At 40.2% G+C, this 27,502-nt stretch overlaps 2 protein-coding genes across 2 annotated transcripts in view; both read right to left on the bottom strand.

Moving 5' to 3' along the window:
• Positions 1–27,502, bottom strand: part of LOC133028348 (RNA binding protein fox-1 homolog 3-like) — a 216,707-nt gene that overhangs the window by 122,520 nt on the left and 66,685 nt on the right. The gene's annotated exons all lie outside the window — the stretch shown is intronic.
• LOC133027460 (general transcription factor II-I repeat domain-containing protein 2B-like) lies at positions 19,059–26,096 on the bottom strand. The gene is made up of 2 exons (XM_061094469.1): positions 25,517–26,096; positions 19,059–19,126 (listed from the first exon to the last, which is right to left on the bottom strand). Exons 1-2 carry the CDS (start codon positions 26,094–26,096, stop codon positions 19,059–19,061), a joined length of 648 nt encoding a protein of 215 aa, XP_060950452.1.

Genomic DNA, 27,502 nt, shown 5'->3' on the forward strand with positions numbered 1-27,502 from the left:
AAGTGAAAAAAAATACAACAAATGACAACTGGAACATTCCACAGAACATAATCAATTGTATTGTGAGTTAAAGGCTGATGTAATTCTGTTGTTTTCTCATCGTCAACTGTTGGAATTTCAAACTTTTTAACTATAGGTTGTGTGTGATTGAACTCCAACCAAATAAAGATAGAATCATTAGGGCCCGAGCACCTCCGGTGGGAGGCTCTATTGAAATTGAAAGGATTCTTATTATTATTATTTTTTTTCGACTATTGAAGCGGCTTTTTGAGGGCTTTAACGTGCTCAAAAATCTTTTACATTTTGCAGGAAGCTAGAAAGTGGTGAAAATGTACGTATTCTGGAGTATTTGGAAAAGGGCGTGGCAAAATGGCTCAACAGCGCCACCTGGAACCCAGCCCCTATGTTTCCACATAACCGATCTTCACCAAAATTGGGGAAAAGGTGTATCGTGACTAATCATAGAAAAAATCCTCTTGGAGCATTATGAAAAACGCAACAGGAAGTCCGCCATTTTGGATTTAGTGGCCATTTTGGCCATATTCCACGTTTTTACTTTGATCTACTTGTCGTAGGGGGTTCATCGGAACAATTTAAAATTTAAACAAGTGTCATCACAACAAGATGGAGTACTAATGTTATCAAAAAAATCAACTTTTCGTCAGAGCGTGTGACCGTGGCGTGGCGTCAAAGTTTGATTAAACGCCATCAAAACACGGGCGTCTGTATCTCGGACATATTTAGTCCGATCAAGTCCAAACTAGACACATAAGACAAGAGTCGCGACCTGAAGACATCGACACAGAAACGTGACTTAAAATCACAGCGCCCCCTGGTGGCAGCAGGAAATGTCTTGTTTTTGGTAAGTCTTACACTTGGAAGTATTCCTCCTCATCCACTTTGCGCAACCTTGTCAAACTTTGTCAAATGGGTCTCAAGACATTGATAATGAAGATATAAGATTACTGTGACTTTTCGTCAAACGCCATATTAATGGCGTGGCATCAAAGTTCATCAACTCGCCATGACACACGAAATCGCTGTAACTTCCGTGTTCATGGGTCCATCTCCCTCAAACTACATGTGTGTATCAACAGCCCCCCCCCTGAAGACTGTCAGATGGGTTTAAGGAATGGGCGTGGCAAAATAACTGACTAGCGCCCCCTAAAGGGCAGCCCCGGCACTACGATTGGCCTACTTCTACAAAAATCGACAGGGACATGTGTCTTTTCATGATAAAGAAATAAATCTCTTGGATAGATATGCTAGAGTAAACAGGAAGCCCGCCATTTTGGATTTGGTGGCCATTTTCTACATATTTACTTTGACATACTTGTCGTAGGGCTTTCATTATATCAACTTAAAATTTATATGAGTGTCTTCACAACAAGATGGAGATCCAAAATTATTTGAATTTTAACATTTCGTCATACCATGTGACCGTGGCCTTGCGTCAAAGTTTGATTACACGCCATCAAAACACGAGCTTCTGTATCTCAGGTGTATTTGTTTCAATAAAGTCCAAACTAGGCATATAAGACAAGAGTAGAGTCCTGATGACATCTACAAAGACACCTTGACTTAAAATCACAGCGCCACCTACTGGCTACAGGAAGTGAAGCGTTTATCCTTGCCGCAGTGCAAAAAAACCCATGCAACGCGGAGACGAGCGCTTGGTCATTGAACGCTGTCTCTTCCCCGTCCGCAACAGACTTGAAACGCCTGTGTGCTCGGGCCCGTTAGTGCTACAACGTAGCCCTAGTTTCAAATTATATTTGAACTCTTAACAATAAAGCTAGAGGTAGTTTTAGCTAGATTCATACATTCATACAAATGATTTTAATAATAACCTTTCCTTCCTAGGGTTTAATCTACAAATTAAGAATGAATGTTTCACTAGTTCTCATTTCTATTAAAGCGTAACTCCCTCAGATTCAACATCATATAGAGTTCCAGGAGCTGTCTGATAAAGTTCTCGAGGTCAGACAGAGTGACGTTGTTAACTTAATTTTGTATGTTGTTTGGGTTTCGTTTGTTGCGAATGTTTACAGTCAGGATTGTTTTGATATAGCTGAAACATGATAATCTTTTCTCCAATTGTAAACACCTTTGGCCGACATTGCATCTGCTGGTTCAAGGCCTTTCTTGAAGTAAACAGGTTGCGTAGCAACTATCAGAGTAGTAGGAACGTCATTGGGAGTGTCTTCCTTTTCACTTCCGTATACCAAATGCCAGGAGGATGGCCTACGCGTGTGCACTTCCGAGGAGGAGGAACGAGGAACTACTGTTACAAAATAGACAGATGCCAGATGTTCAGGGCGCTCTGATACAACTAGTGTACTGGAAGCCCATTGCTTTGCTGTAACCTGTTCATTGCTTTCTAAATAAATACTTGATTGACTAAACTGAGTTCGGCTCATCTTCTCTTAAAGGATAAAAGATCACGCTTCAACACAACAAATCCCATTCAAAGACAACAACCTATACAGCGTACAATAGTCAGAGGATCACATCTATATGTTTTATATTTTAAAGGTTTAGTAATCTGTAAAAACACCTGTTTTTTTTTCATAAACATAACTCAAATAGACATTTTTGAGGGACTACACCACATATGGTGCTCCTTTGAGTACTTCAGGCAGGATGGTGTGTGGGATTCAATGACAAATGTGTGTGTTTGCATGTTTGGGTAATGAGGAACACATCACCCAGTGCCACAGTATTGACTATTGATGTGTTGTAATGGTTTTGTGGCAAAGAGGAATAAGATAAATTATGTTTTAGATACAATAAAGGTTAGTAAATGGTTTTGTATTTATATAGCGCTTTTCTAGTCTTGATGACCATTCAAAGCGCTTTACAGTACAGTTTTACATTCACCCATTCACACACCCATTCCTACAGTGCATCTATTCACAGCACTTTGTTATTCTATGAGGGGCCATTCAGGGTTCAGCATCTTGCCCAAGGACACTTCGGCATGCATGTCAGAATGGGGATTGAACTGCCGACCTTCAGGTTGGAGGACGACCATTCTACTCCTCAGCCACAGCAGCCCACAGTAGATCAATTAACTGTTGGTTTGGCTGTTTTCATTGATGTTGTCAGGAATAATATACATTAATCACAAGGCCTCAGACACAAACACACACATACACTGTCTCTGTCTCTGAGGCTGTGACAATAATGAGCAGGGCCTTTAGGGAATCATAATCACTGAAGGTTTGTCTTTGCTTCTTTTATTGCAAAACAAAAGACATTACACTTTTACACCCGTGCCACATCGGCTGTGGTCCAGCCGCAAAGTCATGCTGCTTTTCTAGAGATATGAGGTCTCAAATATGGTAGATCAAGGTTGTTTTGAAATGTATTTCAGATTGGTTGGGTTCACAATCTGAGGAGAATAGGTTTCTGTAAAATGTATGAAAGATTCATTAATTTCTTGAGGATTCTGGGTTATAGTGCCTGCAGCTTAGTGTTGCAGTAGGTTTGCCAGATATTTACTTGATATGTTGCTGTGTTTACAGTTATCATATTTGAGTTGTTGGATAAGAAATTGGGTTTTTCGGGAAGTTGGTATATTAAGCCTGACATGGATATGGGTTGATCAGAAGTTTCTAGATTTATTATTTATTAGAAAACTATCTACAGAACAGCCTTAGAATTGAGCTTCAGAGTAAGAGAACTATTCAAAACATGTTTTTTATAAACGTTAGTGAATAAACTTCAGTGAATCAATGAACACAACACATGCAGTATTAAGAAGTATCGAGAAAAAAGCAGGTTTTCATACTAGACATACTCAATTTTTATTTTTTACAGATTATTTTTTAACAGCTTTTTTTTTAACAGTGCACATTCCGTGTGCGTCTAGCTGGGCATGAGGCCGCCTGGCTCTCACTCGCTCAATCATAACGATGTTAGTATCCTTGTGAACAGAGTGGCTGTGACAACGACATTATTGTGTTGTGTGGCAGCAGTGAACTTTTTGTAGGCTCTGTGTAGGGGAAGAGCTATGTGAGTGGCTGGCTTATCAAGGAATGATGTGGACACACCTATCCAATGAGGATTTTCATTCATCACGAGTATGGATTTTGACAAATGTTACTTGGATGGTACTCGTGCTTGTAAAAGTGCATTATCCGTACCGGTTACTTGTTTCATCTGAATATTGGGGACAACCCTTAGTATTGTATGTTGGTGTGTTAGATGTTTAAGTTGTTTTCCAGTTGTTATGGCTGATTTTTCTTATGTGATGAGTAAGATATGGTTTTACCTCCTATTACTGCTTTGCCTGTTTCCCAACGGAAATGATGGAATGATTTAAGGACTGTTTTTTAATTTTCAGAAAGGATGCCAATTCTTTAGTCACCGAATTGAAATTTGAATCCTCTAAAAGTGATTTATTGAAGCACCATCTTGTCGAAATATTGGCAAGTGTAAATTGTGTGTGGTTAATTAATGCATTAATTATCATAAACCTTCCCCCTGGATCATTGATAGGTGTATTGTGTGTGAATAGGACCTTTTTATTTACTAGAATTTAATTGCCTCCTTGTTTACTGTTAAATGGTGATAAAAATACTATATTGAATTGTGCGAGTTTGAGATTTTGTGGTTCTGAGCTGGTTAGATGTGTTTCTTGTGTAAGAATTTATTCAATTTCATGAGGTGATTGATGGTTTTGATCTTTAAATTGAGTGTCAAAGCCACATAGTAACCAGTTTAAGTGTTTACATGGTTGTGTTTTAGGTATGACTTGTAGAGAGTACGAGCGGGGAAAGACAGAAGCTGGAGAGAGGAGGCAGAAGAGAAATAAATATGTACATAGGTGACAGAGATGCATGGTTGCCAAACAGTGGGAGCGAGACAGACAGCGGGTGAGTGTATTTAGAGAGGCCAGAGGGGGAGTTTGAGCATGTGTGTGTGTGGATGTGAAGAAGAAAAATAAGGACACATAATATAGGCAACAACAATAAGAAAAAAGAAAGAAAAGAACAGAAGCAGGGGTCAACATCAGAAGCTGACACAGAGCGTTTTCTCATACAAAGGAGTGGTGGGAAGTTAAGAAAATTATTATATTGAATGAATATATTTGAGATTATTATAAAGTCTGTCAACTACCTGCTTATATGAGTAGGTCCAATTTTGTATTTTTGCTGGCAAGGAGACTAGCCCTGACTTAAGTGGTCTGCAGGTCGTGGATGTTTGTTATAGAGTTTTTCTATTTTCTTTCGAATCGGTTGACAGGCTCCATGTTGTTATACCAGTGGTAGTAGTGATGGATGAAAGCTCCCCCACTGTAAGGGTGTTGTGGTTCAGGTTAATAGTAGAGGGTGGACTATAGATCTACTCTGTGCTGGTATTTTATTTGTTACTTAAACCATAGGAAAGTTCAATAAACCCAAATCATCATTTTAAATGGTGCATAATCATTGTTAGTATTTGTAATTTAAATACTACAGAAATTAAAATAATCTTTTTTAATATTGTTGAAGCTGCCTCTGCAGAAGCCCTTCCCTTTCATATAAAGAGAAACCCCTGTAAATCTTTGATGCTTTAAGTCTGATTAGTTGTAAAAGCAACCAGAGCAGATACAATACAACATTATTTATAGGAACCCTCAATCATGGGACTCCTTCTGTCAAAGACAGAGAGGCAGAGCAGACATAAGAATACTCACCAGAGAGATGGGACATAGAGCAACGATAGTAAGGAGAGAAATGGTGGAAACAGTCACTAAGAGAGCAAAGAGCTTGGGAGGACAATGAAACTGACAGGGACAAGATCCCACTTCAACTTAAACAATGAACAACCAATGAACAAGTCAAGATGCATCAATATCACCAATATCAAACAAAAACAAAATTGAGCTCTCTGTGTTTTAATCCAAGCTCTGTTATGCAGGACTGGTCTATTGGTTTAATACTGTACATTGACAGGGATATGTAAAGTATAAACTACATTATATGTTTATAACACGTGTGTCTTGCACATGGTTACAGAAATATATTATGACCCTTTGACACACCATTAAAACTACTGTAATAAAGAAATGTCCGTTTAAATCATTGTGTGCAAACGTTCCTAACTATTCATGAGTTTGATCAATGAATCTTCTACATCAGATGAATGTGCTGCTAAATGCGCTGAAGAAAATCTCTACTTTACTACATAATATATTGCATATGAGCACACAGAAATTATATCAAAGTCCCAAATTAATATCTCATTACTTCATGGTTCTGTACTGTTGGAAACAGGCAGCACAGTTATTTGAAAAATTATAAAATTGATACCATAAGACACTTGATTTACTGTGAGAAGCAGGATTTTCCCCAAATTCTCATTAACTAAGACTTTAATTAAAAAAAGGTTTAATCATTAATCCTGTGAGAGAACTGAGAACACTCTCCTTCAGTTATCTCTTTGGTGTTTTTGTGTTGAGACACTGTCCTGAATTATCAGCAATGTGGCTCATTCCTTAGTGGTTCTATCTTGGCTGCATGAAAAACTGCCTGTCACATTTTTATGTAAAAGAGGCCTATGCCTGAATGACATAGAAAATACATGGCATGGATGTTTAAAGGATAAGTTTCATGATATTCTGCATTCGCTTCATAATCAACAAATCCCATATGCAGAGCCAAACCAACACTGACTATCATTCTGACAAATAATAATTATAGCTCTCAAGATACTGGCTGCTTTACAGAGTAAAGAAAACAAAATAACACTAGAAGGGCACACAAAGCGCAAACATTCCCCTCATGAAACCCTATTTAAATTCACTAGATCAGGATTTTGGTTTTGATCTGCACCAAATTGCACACATATAAACATCAGTCTCCCATACATGCCTGTTTTTTGTCCTCAAGATATCAACAAAAATGTTGGAAAAATACCCTATCTCACAAAAATTATGAAAGTGAAAAAAGATCCGCCCCTGATTAAAATCCACACGAAATTTTTAAAATGTAATGAGCCATATGCCTCATATCCTGCTAAATAACTGAAAAACAAACATGGAAGAACAACATTACAAACCAGGAACCGAAAATAATAATGCCAGTAGGGAATTAATTAATCTGTTTATCAATGGGTTTGTGAATAGGTGGGATTTTCAGTTCTTTTTTTGTCCTTAGATTGGGCCGTGCGGATTTGTGCTGGGAGAGTGTTTCAGAGGATAGTGGCTGACGGACTGAATGCCCTGTCACCTTATGTTCTCAGGTTTTGGGATGGGGTGTTGGCCTGAGGACAGGTGCTGGACTGGAGGTAATCAAGGACCTTAGGTGGAGATTGGTGGTTGGGAGAGTGAGTGGGAGCAAGGGAGTCCAAGGTGCTGTTTTTATTGTTCTGAGGTAGCGTTTTGAATATCCTCTCTTCCTAAGGCTCTTTTAAAGTATGGAGATGGCTGATTCGAAGTTGGGAGGATATGCAGTGGAATCGGCTGATTTGTGTTTTTACTTTACCTTTTGAATGTGTGTTTTGGATGAATACTGGTCTTGTTCAGAAGGATGTTTGTCCGACAGAAAACTGTCATGTCTACAAAATTGACCTGTTTGGAATCTAGGATATGTTTGATTTTAATGGCTGGATGGTGGTTATTGAGGTGCACTTGGCTAGTGCCTCTCGCTCCCACTTGCTGTAAATATCGGGGTAAGACGGTGCGTATTGATGACCCATAGCTCTTCCGTGTACTTGGAAGAAATGGTTATTGTTAAATGAGAAGTCGTTATTGTTGTCCGGTCTATTTTTGTCAGGGTAATCTTGGAAAGTGGATGTCATTGCCTTGAGTCCGACCTCTGAATTGATGTTTGTATGTAGACAATCAATGTTGATAGTAAATAAGTATGATTTAAACGGAACGGCCATGGTTCGGATAATGTGTCAGAAATGGTATGTGTTTGATGTAGGTAGGATGCTTGGTGGAGAGGGGGCCCAGGAATTGTCAATGCATTCAGAAACGTTGTATGATGTGCTGTTGCAATCTGAGACTGTTTGTTTTGCCGGTAGAAACTTCGTAGGGAATGGTCCAGGTATGTGGTTATTTATGGATCTTAGGTAGGAAATAGAATTGTCTAGAGCGGGGGTTATCGGGGCCAAAGACAATTTTGCTATGATGGTTTTATTGTGATATAAAGATTGGATAATTGTGAAGAGTCTTTTTTTGGATTTTTGATGATTTGGGTTTTGGCCCTGCGGTCGGCCCCCGAGAGGTGGTCCAGGACATCCATCAGGGCCTAGAGTCTGTTTTTATTGAGGAGGCTTATGATGTCTTTATTCAATAGTTCTGTGGTGGGTTCCCAATTTGATGATTTGGTTTGCAGTGGAAGCGTCTATGGTATTGGAGAAGATCCCTATGAAGTTCCTCCCAGTCGTATTGGGATGGGCATGGGATGAATGATAGGCCCCTCTCCAAAAGGTGTATTTGGGCTGTAGTAGGGGTAAACAATATGGAATGGTTGATGGTGTTTGATGATGAGCGTCACCCCAGGTCAGGGTTGAGTGCCGGGTCTGTTTTTGTATTTTGTGTGTGCGTGTTGGGATTAGGTTAATTCGGATTTCGACAGGAAATGGAATAGATTTTGCTATTGTATTTATGAGTTTGAGGATGTTCTGTTGTTTGTGGAGAGGTTGGGTGAGAAATTCATTATAGGGAAATAAATGTCGGTATGGGGGAAGGCAGCTGGGGCCGCTTTGAGCTGCTTGCAAGAGGTTTGCCTGGAGTCCTGGTCCCTGTTGTTGGAGCCAATGGATTGGTCTACAATCTTTATTGTCAGATTGGGTATTGCTTTCTCACATGTCTTGAGGAACTGGTAGATATTTGCTCCAGGGTAACTGTCGAGTGGAATTTGTGGTTTGGTGTGAGCGGGGATTTGGTTCATATTTGAATCTCCCAGCACCTGGAGCTTCCTGTTTGGTCTTGCAATATGGTAAGCGTGTATGTATTTACCTGGGAGGGTGAATGTGAACAGTCGTTGGCAAAGGGGGAAAGAGGTGGAGGAGGTTCCTGGGGTGCTGACGTCTAAGGGTGTAGGTGTGCTGGCCCCCCAGAGTGGCACGGCTGGGCGGCGTGGCCCCAAGAGGAGTAAGTTTTGGGTAAGGTTGAAGTAAGGGTTACTTCCTCTAGTCTAAGCAATATTTTTGATTTGCTGATGCTTGAAAAAGAAATGAAAAAGCAAACGGGTGAGCCTTAACAAATGTTTTTGTTTTTTTACGGTGGGATCTTGTGTTTTCTTATGTGCAAGTGCACATGCACTCTATCATGCACACATTATTAGTGGGACACCTCGAGAATCACACACATACAAATGTACAGTGCACGCAGTGCCCAGAAAGAGACAGTGCATATTGCAGTATATGCAGCCTTAGTGAGTGTGTGTTGGGAGGGGATATAATCTGATGGCACTCGCTATTTCCTCAAGCGACAATGGCTGCTCTAGAGATGACTGATCATCTGGAGAAAGCCTTGGGGTATCCAGAGAATCAAGAAACGAGTAAATCTCAGATGAGCTACTATCTACCTCTGACTGATATACAGTAGAATAATATTGCTTAAACTGGTCATTAAGGACTCTGGGACTGTGAGATATCGAGTCAGCGCCTGTATTAATTCCTGGGATCATTTGTTCAGTTGACTGCTGTTTAAGTTGAAGTGCAAGGAGTCTCCCCGCTTTATCTCCATGCTCATAATATACCTGTCTGGATTTAAAAATATTTTTCTCGGCTTTCCATTTCATAAGCTTATTGAATTCAGTTTGCAACAGTAATTTCTCCTTAAAAAGATCTGGTGTGGGCGAAAGAGCATAACGCCTATCAATATCTGCAATTTTGTCAGCAAGCTCTTTAAGTTGTTTGGAATGCTCCTTATTCCTATGTGCCACATAAGAGATAACTTGGCCCCTAATGTAGGCTTTCATAGACTCCCACAAAATTCCCCTTGAAACATCCTGAGTATCATTAATTTCCAAAAAGAAGTCAATCTGATTGTTGAGAAATGTTCTAAAATGTTTACATGAAAGTAGCTGGGGATCTAACCGCCAAGTTCGTTGGGGCGCTACATTGGCTGGAAAAACTAGATCCATCTGCACTGGGCTGTGATCTGATAGCACTATACTGTGATATTTGCTGCTGGAAATTAAGGGGAGTAGCTGGTTATCGACAATAAAATAATCAATCCTGGAATAACTATGATGAACGGGGGAAAAGAAGGAGAATTGCTTCGTAGATGGATTTTTTGTCCGCCAGGGGTCTGATAAGCCATAAGAGCGGAGGAGGGAATTAATAACCACTGCGGCTGATGAGAGAGTATTATTTGCCCTTACACTCGACCTGTCTAGCTGGGTATGAAGGACGCAGTTGAAGTCTCCACCTAAAATTAACTTGTAGGAATTAAGGTCCGGAAGAGTTGAAAAAAAATTGAGAAAGAATTGTGCATTGTCCCAGTTTGGTCCATAAATGTTAGCCAATATTAATGGTGTATTAAATAGCTTGCCCACTACAGCAATATATCTGCCATTAGCATCTGATATTACTTCAGTGTTCGAGTGTTTGACGTTCCAGCTAACGAACGAAATTGCTCCTTGTTGATTATTTGCATTATTCAGAATCATAGCGCAAGAGTTTGTAGTGAGTCGGTCCTGCACGTTGGCTATATGTGAGTACTTTAGTGCATGTTTGAGTCAAACCATAAACCTAAAATGAACCCAAAAGAAAACGGACAAAAACAAACAAATAGACATAGATAAACCCCTTACCATCCCTGACCCCTGGGCTGGTCTTCCTTAAACCTGAGATTGCCCTGAAAACTCTCCTCTCTCTCCTAAGCTTATAACACGTCTGCACTATCTTAAACTCTTACATGAACTCTGCAAAGGCAGAACAGAATGTAATAGGGCTTTCCTCTCAATACTATTCTTGCTGTATGTGTGCTGGCACTATTCGGTCACAGGCTGATATGGTTCTTAACACTTACAGTTGGAAGATAACCCCACAAAAAAAGAGTAAAATCAACTAGAATTAGTACTACTGGTGGTGATAAGGGGGTGAATTAAACAAAACATTTATATTCCTCAGATGACTGAAAAATGTCACTTAAACTTGTCCATAGTCCAAACATAAAATGCATCCAACTGCAGTGTGGTGACGTCTATCAGTCAAAAAAAAGTCAGCATGTGCAAACCAGTGCAGTGTTAACACGCAGCATATGATACCTGTTATGGCCCCGTGAATTAACTGTCACTCTCCCTCCATCTCCCGTGGGCGCAGATTGGTCTCGATGTAGTGCTTTGCCTTGACCGGGTCATCGAAAGATCCCTACTCGCCAGCTGGGCTCGTGATCTTCAGAGTGGCTGGATACAGGAGACCATATTTCAAGCCCGCACACCGGCGAAGCAATCCTCTCACCTCGGTGAAGGCGGCTCTCTTTTTTCTGACGGCGGCCGAGTAATCTGGGTAGATGTAGAAATGCTTGCCTTTGTGGGTGATGGGACCTGCACCCATGGCCTTTCGGAGAATATCCACTTTCTCCTGAAAGTAGTGGAACTTGATGATGATTGGCCTCGGGGCATCCCCATCCTTTGGTCGCGGCTGCAGGCTCCGGTGCGCACGGTCAAGCGTCGGCGTGTAGTTGAGGGCCAGCGCTTCCTTCAGCAATTCGGCCACGGCACTCTCCGGTCGTATGTTTCCCAGTCCCTCTTCCACTCCAATTAGTCTGCAGTTATCACGCCTCTGCCGGGACTCCAAATCCTCGGTCTTATCTGTCAGCCGGGCGACTTGTGTAGACAGCGTATTAACTTTAGCTTCAAGTGCTACAACCCGATTAGCCTGAACATTAGCTTCCTCCTCGAGATCACCAATGCCGGTTGAGAATGTTGCGTTTTCTTTCCGCATTTCTTCCGTCACCCTCGTAAACTCTGCGCGCACATTCAGGATTTCTGTCTTTAAGTCACTCGCCAAGCTGTCTATTTCCTTGTGCAGTTTATCTGCAGCCGCCATCACAGAGGAGTCGATCTTGGTTAGCACACTCCGCTCCGACTGCTTAATGGCAGCCATGATTGCCTCGAGACCCGGCCCTGAACTTGCTTCCGCGGCCGGATCAGCATCAGGCGAGTCCGAGGCGTCTGGCCCCGACTTCGGCTTTTGATATTTAGGCATTCTGAGCAGTTTAGAAATTAAAAAACGACCAATTCGAGGGACCTGGCACTTTAGAGACACGTTCGCACCGGAGAGGATGAGAAGGAGAAGAGGAATATTAAAGAAATGTTCAATCCCAGCAGAGCTCACCAAGACACGTCTTCACATGTCGTTGCTCCGCTGCGCCCCCCAATGAGCTACTTTTTATGCTTAAAGGGGACATATTATGATAATTCCACTTTTGTAGTGCTTCTACACGTTAATTTGGGTATCTGGCGTGTCTACCGTCCCAAAAACTCTTGAAAAAAAAAACTCCCGCGATTTGTTGTGGTTCCTCTATGTCAGAAACTATAAGCTAGAGTGAGTCTAATGGGAAAACACCAGATTGTGACCTCACAGTCTGTCTGCATGGCATAGCCCCCCCCCCCCCCCGGAGGCGGAGATCCGGTTGGAGTGTGTATGGTGTGACAGGGGGGGCGGGGCTGTGACAGGGGGGGGGCGGGGCAGTGACAGGGGGGGGGCGGAGCACTCAAAACAGGACAATCTGAGGAGGGCTGTTTTAGACAGGGTAAAAAGGCTGCTGTTTTAAATGATCCTTGTGGTATTTTGACCAAAAAATGTTACAGACTTTTAATTAAGACCCCAAGGAACCATATCAACTGTGGTGAAATGGGAATAATATGTCCCCTTTAACATCTAATTTTGTAAATTGTCTTTGAGAATCATGAAAAGCCCTCTATAAAATAAATGTAGCAATATTATTATTACTATTGTTATCATCAGGGACATACCAGCCTCTAGGGGCTTTTATGGATGACCTGACAGTAACAACAGAGTCAGTGCAAAGATGTAAGTGGGTCTTTGAATGATTAGAAAAGCTTATTCGATGGGCTTGGATGGGCTCTATGTCATCAAACTCCAGATCACTCGTGTTAAAGAAAGAACCAGTCATAATCAGGTTCCACTTCGCATCGAAGGGTCACCCATTGTCTCAGAGAATCCAGTCAAGTGCCTGGCCAAGGTTTTCAACAGCAAGACTCTACATACAGTCAGCATGTCAGGAACTGGACAGCTGGTTGAGAGCACAGTTTACTGATTGGGGCTTCCTGGCAAGTTCAAGGCGTTGCTATATCAGCACTGTATATTTCCAAGGATACTCTGGCCACTACTTGTAAACCAAGTCCCCAGACATTGGAGAAGAAAGTCAGTAGCTGTCTCGGGAGATGGTTGGGGTTGCCCAGAAGCCTTTATAACATGGTTGACCTTGAAGTCCTTGGAAGAGGAGTTCAAGGTGAGACGGACAAGGGAGGTGCTGCTGATGTACAGAGACTCAAGTGACCTGAATGTCACAGAATGGATTCAGGAGGAGGTGAGGGCTGCAACTGAGGAACGAGGAGTCAACAGGGGGCTGAACAAAGGGTTGGGATTTCTAAAATATAGAGGACATGTGTTTTAAAATACTGAATCAAGGAACAGTGCACCAACGCAGTAAATGGCAGTAATGCACCTTGACGTTGGTTGCCCCACCATTAAACAGGACAAAGAAGAAAATGAAATGTGATCAGTACAGACGGAATCTTTCTGAACCAACAGGAACTGGTGTATCAAGAGCTTTGTTGTTTTTCTTTTCCAATTTAATTTGACATTTTTCCAAAGGCTGTTGAAATGGGTCACTGGGTATTAACACTAGTGTACTCACTGCGACCCTTAATGAGCGTTACTGAAAGAGATGCCAAATCAATCTAGATGTGAAATCCATCGTGGAGCAAGTCAACAATTTACACTAATAATACAGAAGAATGAATTGGTACAGAAATTCAGATGTTGCTTGCTAATGAGCAACTGAGATAAAGAGATGAGGTGCGTATAAATGAAGAGGTGAACGTGTGCCAGCTGCTTCAATGATCTTCCAAAATGAGTGACTAGATTAATAAGAAATCTTTTCTCACTCATCCATCATCCTAAAAATGCAATTCATCACATCGAGAAAGCAAGAAAAAACAATGTTAAATATGTATATATGCTATTTGTGAATTCATCACATGTGAAATATGATCTGTTTTACATTAATTCCCTATAATATTCTAGACTGGTATTGCATTGAGTATATATAATTGAATACTGCATCATTTCATGGTCATGTTAGGATAAATTCAAACTGAGGTCAAGTTGGATAATGTCAAATGGCATTAATAAAATAGGAGCATAATTTATGTTACTGTTGGAACGATGAGGGTTTCAGTACTTTATTGTTTCAAGCCACAAACTGTTTTCACTAACAATGGACTACTGTATAAACATTGACTACTGTGTTCATTAAAAATATTGAAGGACAATAATACATGTTTAAGCTCATTATTATTATGCACACTGTTGCTCATTTGATTAAGCATACAGTATGTGACCAATATGTGTTTGCCATCAGTTTTCTTTCAGCAGCTGTGGATAAATATTTGTTTGTCTGGAGGCTGATGGATTTTAGTGCTGAAGGCAAATATTACAGATCAAATTCTTCTAAACTTGATGATTCATGATCTGAGCAGCTGGCTGGTTTAGGGATGACAGACACAGTTTATTTGTTTTAATTAGCTAAATCTCTTCTTTCTTGTTACTGCTGACTCTCACAAAGCTCTACTGGTCTATCTGCCAGTAACGTATGAGCCAACAGCTAATGAACCGCACCATAATCAAACTAGAGACATATGTCTTTTTCTCAAAGACTGCCTTCAAAGTATGACATCTTCAAATCCAATGAGTCTCAAGATAACAACTGATTACACAGAACAACCTTTACATTTGAATCACCTCTGTAGATACACTGGCATCTCATACTAACCATTTTAAATGACATGTTGTGATCATGACTCAATTACATGCAGATCCAACTCAATAATAAATCAATAAAATGCTACATTTGGGGCATATGTGTGGAGTGCATGTCATTTCATTTTTCAGCACAGTATGTGCCAAGGTAAGTGAGTAGGAGCATGTGTGTGTGAGTGACAAAGATTGACAGTTGTGATTTTGCCAGTGTAAGATTTTGACTGATTAAATGAGACGATAAGTGAGCAAGTGTGTGGAAATAAAACTGAGTGTGTGGGTGATTAAATATGTCATTAAGTGTGTGTGTGTGTGCGTGTGTGTGTCAATGAGGAAGTAGATATGTGTTAACAACATAAAAGCTTATCTCACTCTGTTTTTTTGCTGTTTAACACAAATACAATACAATACGAATATACAGTTGGTCATGTGATGACAGAGAAGCAATCAAGCTTTTTCCTCATGCAACCACAAAGACCTAAACATGTCCTTGGTGCTGAAAGGACTCTCCAAGCTGGCTGAAAAAAAAGTACTTCATGGTACTCTTAAGCTCTTCTGCAAAATATTTGATCAAATATATTACAAGTAAGTTAAAACGTGTGTCAGTTTTACCTAATTAGCATGGCAAACACTCCACCAATGCCAATACAAGAGCACGAGACTGCAGTGCCGTGTGCACAAAGAAATCAAAGTTCCTTTTAGAACATTTTAAAAAGTCAGGAATGATCAGAGGAAAATCTGTAGACAGTGCTGTACAGCACTCAAATTGTAAAAAAGTTGTTACATTTTGTATAAGGCTGTTAAAAGGAAGGTGTTAACGCGGGATGATTAATTTGTGTTAATGCATAAATATCTGTAACGCATTAGCAGAATGACCCGCTCCATGTACCCAAATCGGCCCCCAATCAGTTGCTCGTGTTGTGCTCAGTACAACACAAGACGTGACACTCACAGTCAGGACTCAGTGTTAAAATGAGTGGAGCAACACGCAGACATGATCCGACACCATCGATTCAAAACCAAACACATGACCGTACGTTTGTCACCTAAATCATCCCAAATCTAAATTAACTATGAACCTGTATTGGTTCCTTTACATCTGCATGAACTGAACTTGGAAATTTGCACAAAAAAAGAAAAAAGAGCAAAGGATCAGATGCCAAAATTGTTTAGGATAAATGTTATCTTTGAATTATATTTCCTCAGAGGCTAAGCAAGGAGACAGCCAAATTGTATTATGGTGTGGTATGTTTTAGTTTAGTTTTGATATGTTTTGGTTTATTTTTCAATCTTAATAACTATCATTTGTACTTGACATCATTAAAAAAAGAAAAGTTAAATGTAAATATCCGCCTTCTGTCATTTAACTTTCCATTCTCACAACAATATACATAGAAAATGGGGATTTTTCGTGCAGTTAGAAATGGTGATTAAACTGATTAAAATTTGTAATTGTTTGACAGCCCTAATTTTGTAGTGTCAGCAGTGGATATGGAATGCAGCTACACGTTCAGATCGTATCGAAGTAATAAACTTCAGAATTGAAGTCAAAAGGAATATTGTCAAACACAGAAACGAGAGGGGGAAGGGTAAAAGAAAAGGAATGTGGACTGATCTGAGCTGGAGCAGTGGCTCAGACAAAATGTTTTGAAACAATTTTGGTTCAGGTCCCGCTTGGTACACATGTAGCACTGCAGACCTGGGTGCATTCACAGACCTGGTTGCAGTGCACACTGTGTGGTGCTGTTGCAGCTCCTTAGCCATCTCTTCGTCTCAGAACAGAAATAAACTTGGTTTATCCAGCATTTCAGTGCTGTTTCACTTATGTTTCAGAAACTACTGTTGCCACCAGAAAGTTGTTGTTTATTGTCTAAATACATCGAGGATTCTACAATCAGACCGAAAGTAATAACAAAACAACTGAGAAAAACGACAAATATGAGCCGGTAAATGGTGAAATGGTTTTGTATTTATATAGCCCTTTTCTAGTCTTGATGACCACTCAAAGCGCTTTACAGTACAGTTTAACATTCACCCATTCACACACACATTCATACAGTACATCTATTCGCAGAACTTTGTTATTCTATGGGGGGCCATTCAGGGTTCAGCATCTTGCCCAAGGACACTTGGCATGCAGATGGTTCAGACTGGGGATCGAACTGCCGACCTTCAGGTTGGAGGACGACCACTCTAGCCCTCAGCCACAGACGCCCAGGTGAGCCACCTGTCACTCTTTCAGAGAAGAAAGCTAACCTTAGCATTCTTAAAGGAGATTTTAACTGGTTATGAAACAGTCTGATTTTAATATTGATGTCTCTTTATGACCTAAAGGAGACAATCAGGGAGAAAATATAAATTTATAAATTTATAAAATAAAATATTCTCTATGTCTGTCGCTGGGACGGATTACCCGCGAGGTCAGAGCAACGATTTACAACAGTGAGGCTGGAAAAGCCTCTATGTTTTGGCGGAGGGAGAGGAAACAGAAGCGGGGGAAGCAAGCCTGGCTACGTGCTAGGCTAAAGGATAACCTGTACAGACCAGTGCTCCTGAGTCTGATTCACACCAACTCCACGTCTGTTACAAACAAGATGGATGAGTACAGACTGAGAATTAAGGCCGGCGCATGCTTCTGTGTTTTCAGGGGACCGCAAGAGCAATTGCGGGCCCCTTACGTGCTTACGTATCCCTTTTTACATGCTTGCGTGCATCGCCGATTTATTCTAACTAAACGGCAAAGCTCCGCAAGCCTCACTCAGCCCGCAAGGCTGTAATTGGTCTGCTTACTACATCCTTTCCGGAGTTGCATTTCCGGTTTCATGCCCTATAATACCGGCAGAAACCACGGAAGATTTAGAAGACCGAATATGGACCAAATAGAAGAGCGTTTTCGCAGAAGAAATCCGAAAGTATGACCACTCGTATAACCCGTCACTGACTGGCGGATTTGTCTGCCAGAAAAATGCTATGAGGAGCCACAGTGGTGATTTAAATAAACAGTCACCGACGACTGCCATACACAAAGAAGGCGTCTCTGAGGCCGTCTTCGACAAAAAATTTTACTCTGCCTAGTGTTCTGGCGGTGAATTGCTTTGTAAGCATGAATTAAAACGAGTCCTTCGACACAGCTGCGTGAAAAGCCGCAGACGCAGTTGCAGAAGCATGCGCCGGCCTTTAGGATACACTTCCTCATCGCTATGCATCCTGCAAACAGCTGTGTGTGGTTTGATATTCCAGGCAACTTTAAGCCCCTATACATTGAGTGACTTTATTATCTCAGGTAGGATGTTCCATTTCCTCGCAAATTGATTTCTCGTACCTGTATAGATGTATTTAATACTCAATGGTTATGTTGAATCAGTTCATATATGGTTAGAGGGCTGACTTCTTCAAATTGATTCATATTTTATGTATCTTTAGTTTTATATGAATATGTTGTGATTTTTGATCTTTGATAATGCTGCTTTGCATTTTAGAGCAACCACTGCCGCTAAATTCCCAAATTAGCACGAATACCAGCAAACAAATTAGCTAATTGTGAACTATCAAACAGCCTTCTATAAACACGTAGACAGGGGCTTAGCCACTAACCTAAGGAGATATGAGGCATAAAATAGTTAGAAATTCTGTGTGCAAAAGTGATGTACTTGTACTGTCTGTCTTCATGACTTAATGTCTGCCTGTTATCTGTAATAGAATTTAAATTAAAAAAAAAAATGATTGGAAGACATAAAAAAAAACTAAATCAAATGATGCGGTTCTTGATTCATTTTGTTCAAAAGTTTATTACAGGCAGACTGCTGTGATTGCAAACAGCAGTGAAAACCACATTGATAAAAATAGTAACAGTCACACAAAGATCCAATAACATAGTGGTGGACTGACATGTTTGTATGAATGTATGGGTATCTGGTCTAAGATTAAAATGCTTCAGAAAAATTAGGTGGCTTGCGAGTGTGCACACATTCACAAACACCCACAGACGTAATGTGGTTTCACACTGACTGAATGGACGAAGGAGTGTGTATATTTATATATAAATATATAAACATACAAACTCCTTTGCCCATTCAGCCCATACACACCTCTTCGCCCATTCAGTCCCTCTTATGGGCATATAGTGACTGCATCGAGTAGGTGATGGAGAGAAAGGGGGCCAACAGATCTACACGATGAAAAACATTGTGTTCAGAAAGAATCAATCAGTGCTTTTCAATGTAATTCCATTTCATTCACAAAGGGCCGGAAAGCAATTTTAAAATGGAAATACCTCTTGACTTCAAGTGGAGGAGAAAGAGGGGGGAGGAGGAGGGAAGGTTGGACCTATTAATTTGCTGCTACTCTGTGTTAAGGTAGCTCTCTTTCAACACAATGTAGTTATACACACTCCTCTTAGAGCTGAAGGCACCAACACTGTGTGTGTGTGTGTGTTTGCACTTGCAGGATATGAGAATCAATTCCACTTCACCATGGCCGGTTCAGGCTTGGCACTATAGAATTAAAGGAATTGTCCCAGGAAACAAGTTAACTGTCCGAGCTAGATAAGAACAAGTCCCCATCTAAACCACTGATGTCACTTATCAGTGCCACACAGTCATGAAAATATTACACACAAGACTTTTGTAGTCTTCAATGGTACTGGTTTATTTAAGTTAAGACAAGTGGATCAACAAGAATTAAATCCATGTAGTAGTATGTTTTGGTCTACTTAAAACAAGATTAGAAATAGTGGGAGGCAGTTCTGTCATTTGTTCAGCCTATGCAAAAATTGAAGGGGATTAGGGAATCATTTTTTCATCTTTTTCCTTTGAAATAAGAAGTACCGCCTTACTGCATTATTTTTATCACATTACTACATATCATTAACCTTGTCTGTGCTTAAATATGACAGTTTCACAACTTTTCCTCATCTCTCTCTCTTCTCTTTCTCTTCCACCCACCTCTCCTCTCTTCCCCATTTCTTTCCTCTCAACCCAACTGGTCAAGGCAGATTGCTGCTGAGTCTTGTTTAGCCAGAGGTTTATTCCAGTTAAAATTCTGTTTGTTTTTTTCTCCACAATCGCAATAGTGCTTGCTTGTTGTGGGAAATGTTCGATTTTCTCTATAATGTTTAAGGCAAAGGGCCTTACTATATGAAAGGCCTTGAGATAACGTGTGATGGGATTTAGCACCAAGCATTTAGCATTTTATTGAACGGATCTGAATTTCATTACACCAGATTGACAGGCTGCAGATTAGATTAACAATTATTTTCTGTATACTTTTGTTAACTGCAGTTGGCCAAAACCCGGAACAATTTCATTTAAGTTTGATAATGTCGTCTTTCTGAATAGCTCTTCCTCTGACTGAGGGAGTCTGTCAAATATAACATATAATTTATTTTTGCTCTTCTCATTAATTTCAAGCAGGCTTAGATAGAATTAAGGACGCATTTTTATGCAAAATGACCCACATAGTCACAATAAAACAGAACTAGCTGATTTCGATAATTTATTTGTGTTTTATTATATATTTTACCATAAAAGCTGTAAGACCAGTCTTGTACTTTTACTCTTCTGTTAAAGCTATCAATCAAAATGTGCCATACTACATTCATAGAATAAATTGCTAGAAAGTTCTTCTCTAGATGCACTGTATGAATGTGTGCGTGTGTTTGACAGTGTGAGTGACAGTTGGAGTGAGTGATAATGTTTCAGAAAGAGGGTGAGAGATGAGGGAGGACGGAGAGAAGGACTGCCAAAGAGAGCAGACCAGCAGTTGAGAAGGATTAGGAATAAGGCAGACTGAAGTAAAAACAGTCAAAGCTCCTTTCCCCAAAACTGTTGTAATATAATATAACAGTAAATTGAGGTACCTCTACCCTGCATGAGGATACTCTGGCAATAAAGGTTTTATTCAAAGTTTGAAATCTATTACATGGTTCACATGTTGCATATATATTGTACATAATAAAGATGTGTAAAGAATTAATATGAAGTAAAAGTCAAGGTAATGTAATCCCATATGAAATCAGTACAACACAAGATAGATCACTCCTGGTACAAATTTAGGCAAGGAAGCTCTATCTAACAGACAGACACCTGCTTGGTATATTTGTTGGTAAATGGTCTGTATTTATATAGCGCTTGTCTTGATGAATACTTAAAGTGCTTTACAGTACAGAGCGGTTTTACCATCCACCCATTTACTAACACATTCATATGGTGGATCTAATTGCAGCACTTTCTTTAACATATGTCTTTTGGTGAACTGCCAACCCTCTGGTTAGTGGACGACCCACTGTAATTACTGAGTCAAAGCCACCTCAGCAACCTATTTTAATATGTCCGAGGATCCCACCATATACATTGATTAAGGGTGCCCTCGATCATATGAACTAATTGGGAATATTATATCCAAACTCTAATCTAAACCAAATTCTAACCCTATTCCCAAAACCAAGTAAAACTCTCAAACAGCCCATTGAAATAGTGAGGACTCGTCAAAATACTCATAGTGGACAATTTTTGTATTGAATGTGAATGTACAATCCGGTAAAAACATCAAACTTGCAGTTAAAATGTCTTGGTCCAGTCAATATAAAGAATGAAAGATACACATATAGTGAAGCAAGTCACTTTGATATGTGATACACATAGTAGGCAAGTTGTTAACACACACACAAATTACATAATTCCCTTATATGCAGTTATTGTCATTCTCCCAACTGTGATCTTTTTATAAAACTGTTTGAAAAAACTTTGATGCAGCTGACTGTGTAAATTAAAGGGAGAGACACCTGCGAGTTAGCTCAGGCAGTATAGTTGAGGTGCGCTGCTCCAATTATGTGACACTCATCACGTGACATAACTCACTCTCCACAATCATCTACAATACACCCCCACTTTATGAGGCGGTCTATTTAAGGTGAACAAATTTCCCATGCAGCGGGGCATCACTCCCTGTGCTTGCCCCGCTGCTGTGTCAGTATTGCTGTCAGTTGCTTCAGCCCCTCCCCCACCCCAGCATCCACCTGTATGCTCGGATGGGGGTTACGAGTATTTGCTCATCACACTATGTAATCATATCGGTGGGAGTGACGTGAAGTTGGAGCCTAGATGCCGAACACTGACCTGTTCTGCTGTTGCAATAAACATTTGACTGTGAGTTGTCTCACTGAAATTGGAAATTTGCTGATTTTGAACCAACTTTATATTGTTACAATATCGATAGTATATGAAGAGAGGCAATATTTAATTTCCCACAATGTTGCTTAGACCAAGATTTACTTGATATTTTGTTGGCAATAGTCTGTTGGATGACAACTTTTTATCACTGGCTGACTTTGCTAGGTCCTTGTAAGGACTTCAACATGCACTTCCATCTTTTTGGGCAATCTCATCAAAAGAGGGGGAAGCGGCAGAATTCAAACTTCCTGGTCGAAAGCAACCAGTTAAAACAACAATTATAACAAAATAATCTGAGAGATATGAAAGAAAATTGAAAGTGAATAAACTGTGGAGCAAACACAGCATATGAAGGAGGAAGAGGCCACCACTGCCAAGATTGAAAATGCACCAGGACGTGAGGACCGCGATGCAGAGCTGTCTTGTACCAGGGGACAATTGATAGTACAGCTGTGGCAAATGTGCACCAAGGGAAGCAGAAAAGGACTTGCCGGCGAATTTGCAGCTCAAGCAAGTTTAACGGTACAAGAAAGCTTTAAGTCACATATAAACAGAGGGGTAGTGGAGGATCTCAAAGAAACACGAGAAAACAATCACTGCCAGCGGGAGAATCAGACATCTAAGCATAGAGTCAGTTCAAAAGTGACAGTGCTTTGTTACTGACACACATTATAACCTTGTGAACAAAATTGTTTTTTTTCTTCAAACTACTTCATTGAGACAGAATTTACACCCAAAAACTAAAGAGCATAGTTTCAGAACCAACTCAGTGTCACCTGGGATCGATCTGTGTGCGTGAGTACACAGAGCGATCCAGAAGAACAGTAGCAGATCAACCCAGGTTGATCAGAAATATACCTAAGTTTCTTATCAGATAAATTCATTGAATAATTAACTAATTGTTATTGAATATGTGGTTCCCGCAGTGCTAATTGTTAATATACACATCACTGAGGAATGTTGGATTTGAAGGTACAAATGCAAACACACTAATATTCAAATAGGAGAAAGAACTGGACTTCATCTAACCTATCACACAGTTTTTCACAGACAACAAGTAATTACAAACACTTAGAGGTGAAACCGGCTGAAATGCCAGACCTAAATTGATAGCTTCCGAGTTATAATTAGCAAGATTTAATGAAATCATTACTCACTCTGATTGTCACTCCTGTTGATGTCCAAGATCATGGGGCCACACTTATTTACCTACATCGTCAAAATTTGATTACAACTTCAACCTGACTTTGAACACATGTTCTACTGATCCGTGATTGTCAGAAAATTGGTCAAACTTCAGTTGTCCTGTATCACTACTATCTGTACTGAAAATGTTATTAAACGTTAATTGAAAAATGTATTAAGATGGATAGGTTTGCAAGACTTAAAATTATTTTTGATGATCAACTAACCATGTTATTAAAAAATAATCTGATGATTTCAGACATGACCTACATGCTTGAAAAAATTTAGGTTTATTCCATTAACTTATTATCGGTCTCATTATCTCTCTCATGTCAGATACGAGTTAAGAATGCAAGGAAGTGGCAAGAGGAAATGAGGATACTTAATAAGTAAAAGTGATACACACAGGTAATTTACCTTTGATGTAGGGCTAAATCAAATTCACAAGTAAATAAACCATTTAAATGATTGCACATATAAACAGGGAAAAAGGTGAAAATGTGACAACAGGCCTTTCTTTAAGTTCAAGGGGAACACTAAACAGGAATTGTTTCCTCTACTTTATCAACATTAATTACTAATGTTGAGTCTTTCTTCCACTAGCGTCTGCTGTTCAGTGTTAAGAGCTGTGAAGAAACTGTTTGAAGATGAGTCATACACACATGTAAGAATCTCTATTTAGAAATTTAATGCATTTCATTTTAAAAATAATCATATCAAAACTTTATCAAAAGACACCTTTTGATCCTCATCATTGCAGGGATACACACAAGCTAACACACAACAAACCAACACTCCTCTTAATTAGGCTGAATTCCTTGATTTAACTTTTCAGTAGCTGCTGTAACTAAGAATAGATAGTAGAACTTATCTTTATTATATTGGCTATTATATCTTCCAACATCATTGTGGCTGAAAAGACAGGAGCACGTGGTATGCTATGTGGATTAGAGTTGTTACAAATTGTAACATTAAGACTAAATACAACAACAAAAACACACTGCAGTATATGGTAAGCTGTATACATTTTCCTGAAATAGGGTGCAGATACAAGCAACACCTCTATGTCACAAATGTCAAACTCAAGGCTCGACATGTGACGAATGAATTATCTTTAGTTATATTTCTTTATAAGAGCAGTATATAGCATTGTTTTGACAAGCTGGTAAGACTGTTAAGAGTACTGCATGTTATGATTAAGCAATGAAAAAGCGAGGTTGCCTTACAAAAAGTCATTTATTCAATACAATTTCCCAAAACAATGGTAAACAAAAAAAGTAATAGAAACACTTTGATCCCACTGCCAATGAATCAAAAAACATTATTTCTCTTTCATGTGGGGTTCTGTGAGTGTGAAAGGGTCCCAAATTTGCAATTCAGAAGAAAACACTTTTCCCCACCCACCACCAGGGGTGTGACTTGGACTTGAATTCAGCCCTGAAGGATAACCATTTCTGCAAAATAATCATCCAGAAACACCAAAACAAACAAAATGTGAACGTTTTTACCATTTGTGACTCATTATATTAGTGTCATTTTCAGGCACATTCCCCCCAAAACACATTTTGAGTTTCATATACTGTTGGAAAGAGGTTCTTAGCTTTCTAAAGACACCGCAATAGTGTCTTTGTACTCCAAATAGTAAGCAAGATACATCATATTATAACTATTGTCACTGAACTGTGATTTTGAGAAAAAGGCCTCCTAAGAAAGTGTCTCAGTTCAATGCTAGTTGGTGCCTTTACATGCCAGCATTTCTAGTCTGATTTTTTTCAGTTCAGTGAGAGAAATCTAGTCTCTGTTGGGCTTTCACAAGTGCATCAAAGTCAGGCTGAATGTCTGAGGTGAAGATGCAAAGCACAGCTGCCAGATGATCATCAGTGAAAGAGGATCTATACCTGGATTTTGCAAACTTCATCACTGAGAATGTTTGTTCACATATATCACGTAGAGCCAAAGAGAACCAACATCTTCTGAGCATGTCTCCTTATGTTTGGACAGTTCTCCTCCTTGAGAGAAGAGTAAAAACCCAGCAGTGATCCTGACTTAAAATGCTCTGCCAGTACCGCATCAGACTGCAGGTCAATGAGTTCCAGCTGAACATCACTGGATGCATTATCCACACTACAGGTAAAGGGAGAGGAAATCATGTGCATTTCATCCTCGATCATTCTGAGATCTGTAAATCGCCTTGAAAAACTCACCATGCAGTGCTCCTAACATGGATGAGTACCTGCAAAGGTGATCAGCTGATGGTGTGACTTCTTTCAGGGTTTGCATGTGAGTGAGATTGTTGCTCTCCAGTTGGCTTGAAAGAAACTGCATCTTTCTCACGAAAGCCTTCACCAGGCTGTGCATTTCATGAACAAATAGGCCCTTGCCTTGCAGTTTGGTGTTCAGTTCATTCATCAGTGCAGTCACATCAACAGCAAATGCAAAATCTGCCATCCAGTCCTCATCTGCTGTGTGGTAGCACATGTCACCATGTTCAGTCTCATGCTCCTCCAAAAGTGAAACAAACTGTCTATGATTCAATGCCTGTGCCCTAATGAAGTTAACTATTTTAGTGACAACATCAATAACATGGTTAATTTTTAGCACTGACTTGCACAACACATGCTGATGTATTATACAATGTAAAAATACCAATTTCTGATCTGGGTCGATTTCAGTCACTTTATCTTGAACACGTTTCAAAAGTGTGAAATTTTTCCCAGTCAGACTTGGACAGCAGTCCGTTGTGACACCTGCCAGTCTGTCCAATTTCAGACCCAGCGTGTTCATGCATGCATCTAACTCCGTGAATAGATTGCTCCCTGTCGTTGTCCCTTTCATTGATCGGAGTGCTGCCAGCTCCTCCGTAATCTTGAAGTCCTTTATCCCACGGACGAATACGAGTAACTGGGCTGTGTCACTGACATCGCAGCGCTCGTCCAAAGCCAAGGAGAAAAAGTCCAAACTTGCCACTTCACTTTGCAGCGGAAGTTCCAGATTCCCCACAATGTCCTTGATTCTTCGTCACGGTTCGCCTGGATAGCAGGACTCCAATGCTTCTTTTTGTTCCGGGCATATGAGTGCTGCAGAGTCCACCAAGCACTCTTTGACAAACTCCCCCTCCGAGAATGGCTTACTGTTTTTAGCTATTTTGTGAGATATCACAACGCTGGTCCTGGTTGCTGCATCCCTGGATGTGTGAAGCGGCGATCTGCTCTCCGCAAACTAAACACACGGCTTTACCTCCGACTTCAGTAAATCAATACTTAGCAGTCCTTTTTTTGTTGAAAACCCTGCATTCGGGGTCTACCTTTCTTTTTTTAGCGTGAGCAGACATTTTCGAGGGCTAGAGTCGTCTTGTGAGTTGTGACTGCTCGTACACTTGATTCAATGATGCGCACGTATTTGATTTACGTGCTGCGTCATTACCGGAATAAAACACTTCAAAATAAAAGCACTGCAGCTGAAGTCCATGCATGAGGTAAAATTAGAAAAAAATGTTTACTTTGTAATTTCCAATCAACCTCGCGCGGGCCGGTCACGGACAGCCAACGGGCCGGAATTGACCCGGGGGCCGTACAATGCCCAGCCCTGCTCTAGGTGATGGCATCTGTTCTGCACTTACTACAAATCTGGCCTGGACCACTGGTCTGTTTTCTGATTTGGTGAAAAGGCGAATGCTCTCATAATTCATTGTAATGAAAATACACCACAGTGGTACTGACACATGTAGACCTAACATGGATGCATGATACTACAGACGGCAGATAAAGAGTAGATAAATGGTAACACAGGGGTAATATATCTATTGAATAGAATAGAAACCAATGAGATGATGAATAAGAGTAGATCATGTTGGAGCAGTCACCATTGGTTTATGCACCCAGTGGGGAGACAAAAAGAGTGGACAAAAGCTTACATCACACACTCATCCACCCGAGGCTGTGAGAGTTAGAGAAAGGCCAGGGCCGAGTCAGAGGAATTAATTGAGGTAGTTTGTTTTGCTGTGGGCAGTCTATTTAATGCCATGTCACCACTGGGCCATGGAGAGTAGCACTGGGAGAGATAAAGGGAGGGAAGTCTGTTGCCAGTACGAGCCATGCCTCTCAAATCATCTCCACTTATTCTTCTCCTGTTTCATCGGTCTATTATTAATTATTTTTTCTTTTCTTTTCCCCTCTCCAGCATCTCTTGCT

The sequence above is a fragment of the Limanda limanda genome, chromosome 21 (genome assembly GCF_963576545.1).
Source record: "Limanda limanda chromosome 21, fLimLim1.1, whole genome shotgun sequence".
In the NCBI taxonomy this organism is placed as follows: Eukaryota; Metazoa; Chordata; class Actinopteri; order Pleuronectiformes; family Pleuronectidae; genus Limanda; species Limanda limanda.

Bases quoted from the DNA above. Each gene is read 5' to 3' on its own strand.
- LOC133027460 (XM_061094469.1), bottom strand. From the start codon at position 26,096: ATGAACACGCTGGGTCTGAAATTGGACAGACTGGCAGGTGTCACAACG. The intron at 19,127-25,516 runs GTGAGTTTTTCA...TTCATCGTGTAG, and splicing joins CATGTTAGGAGCACTGCATG to ATCTGTTGGCCCCCTTTCTC.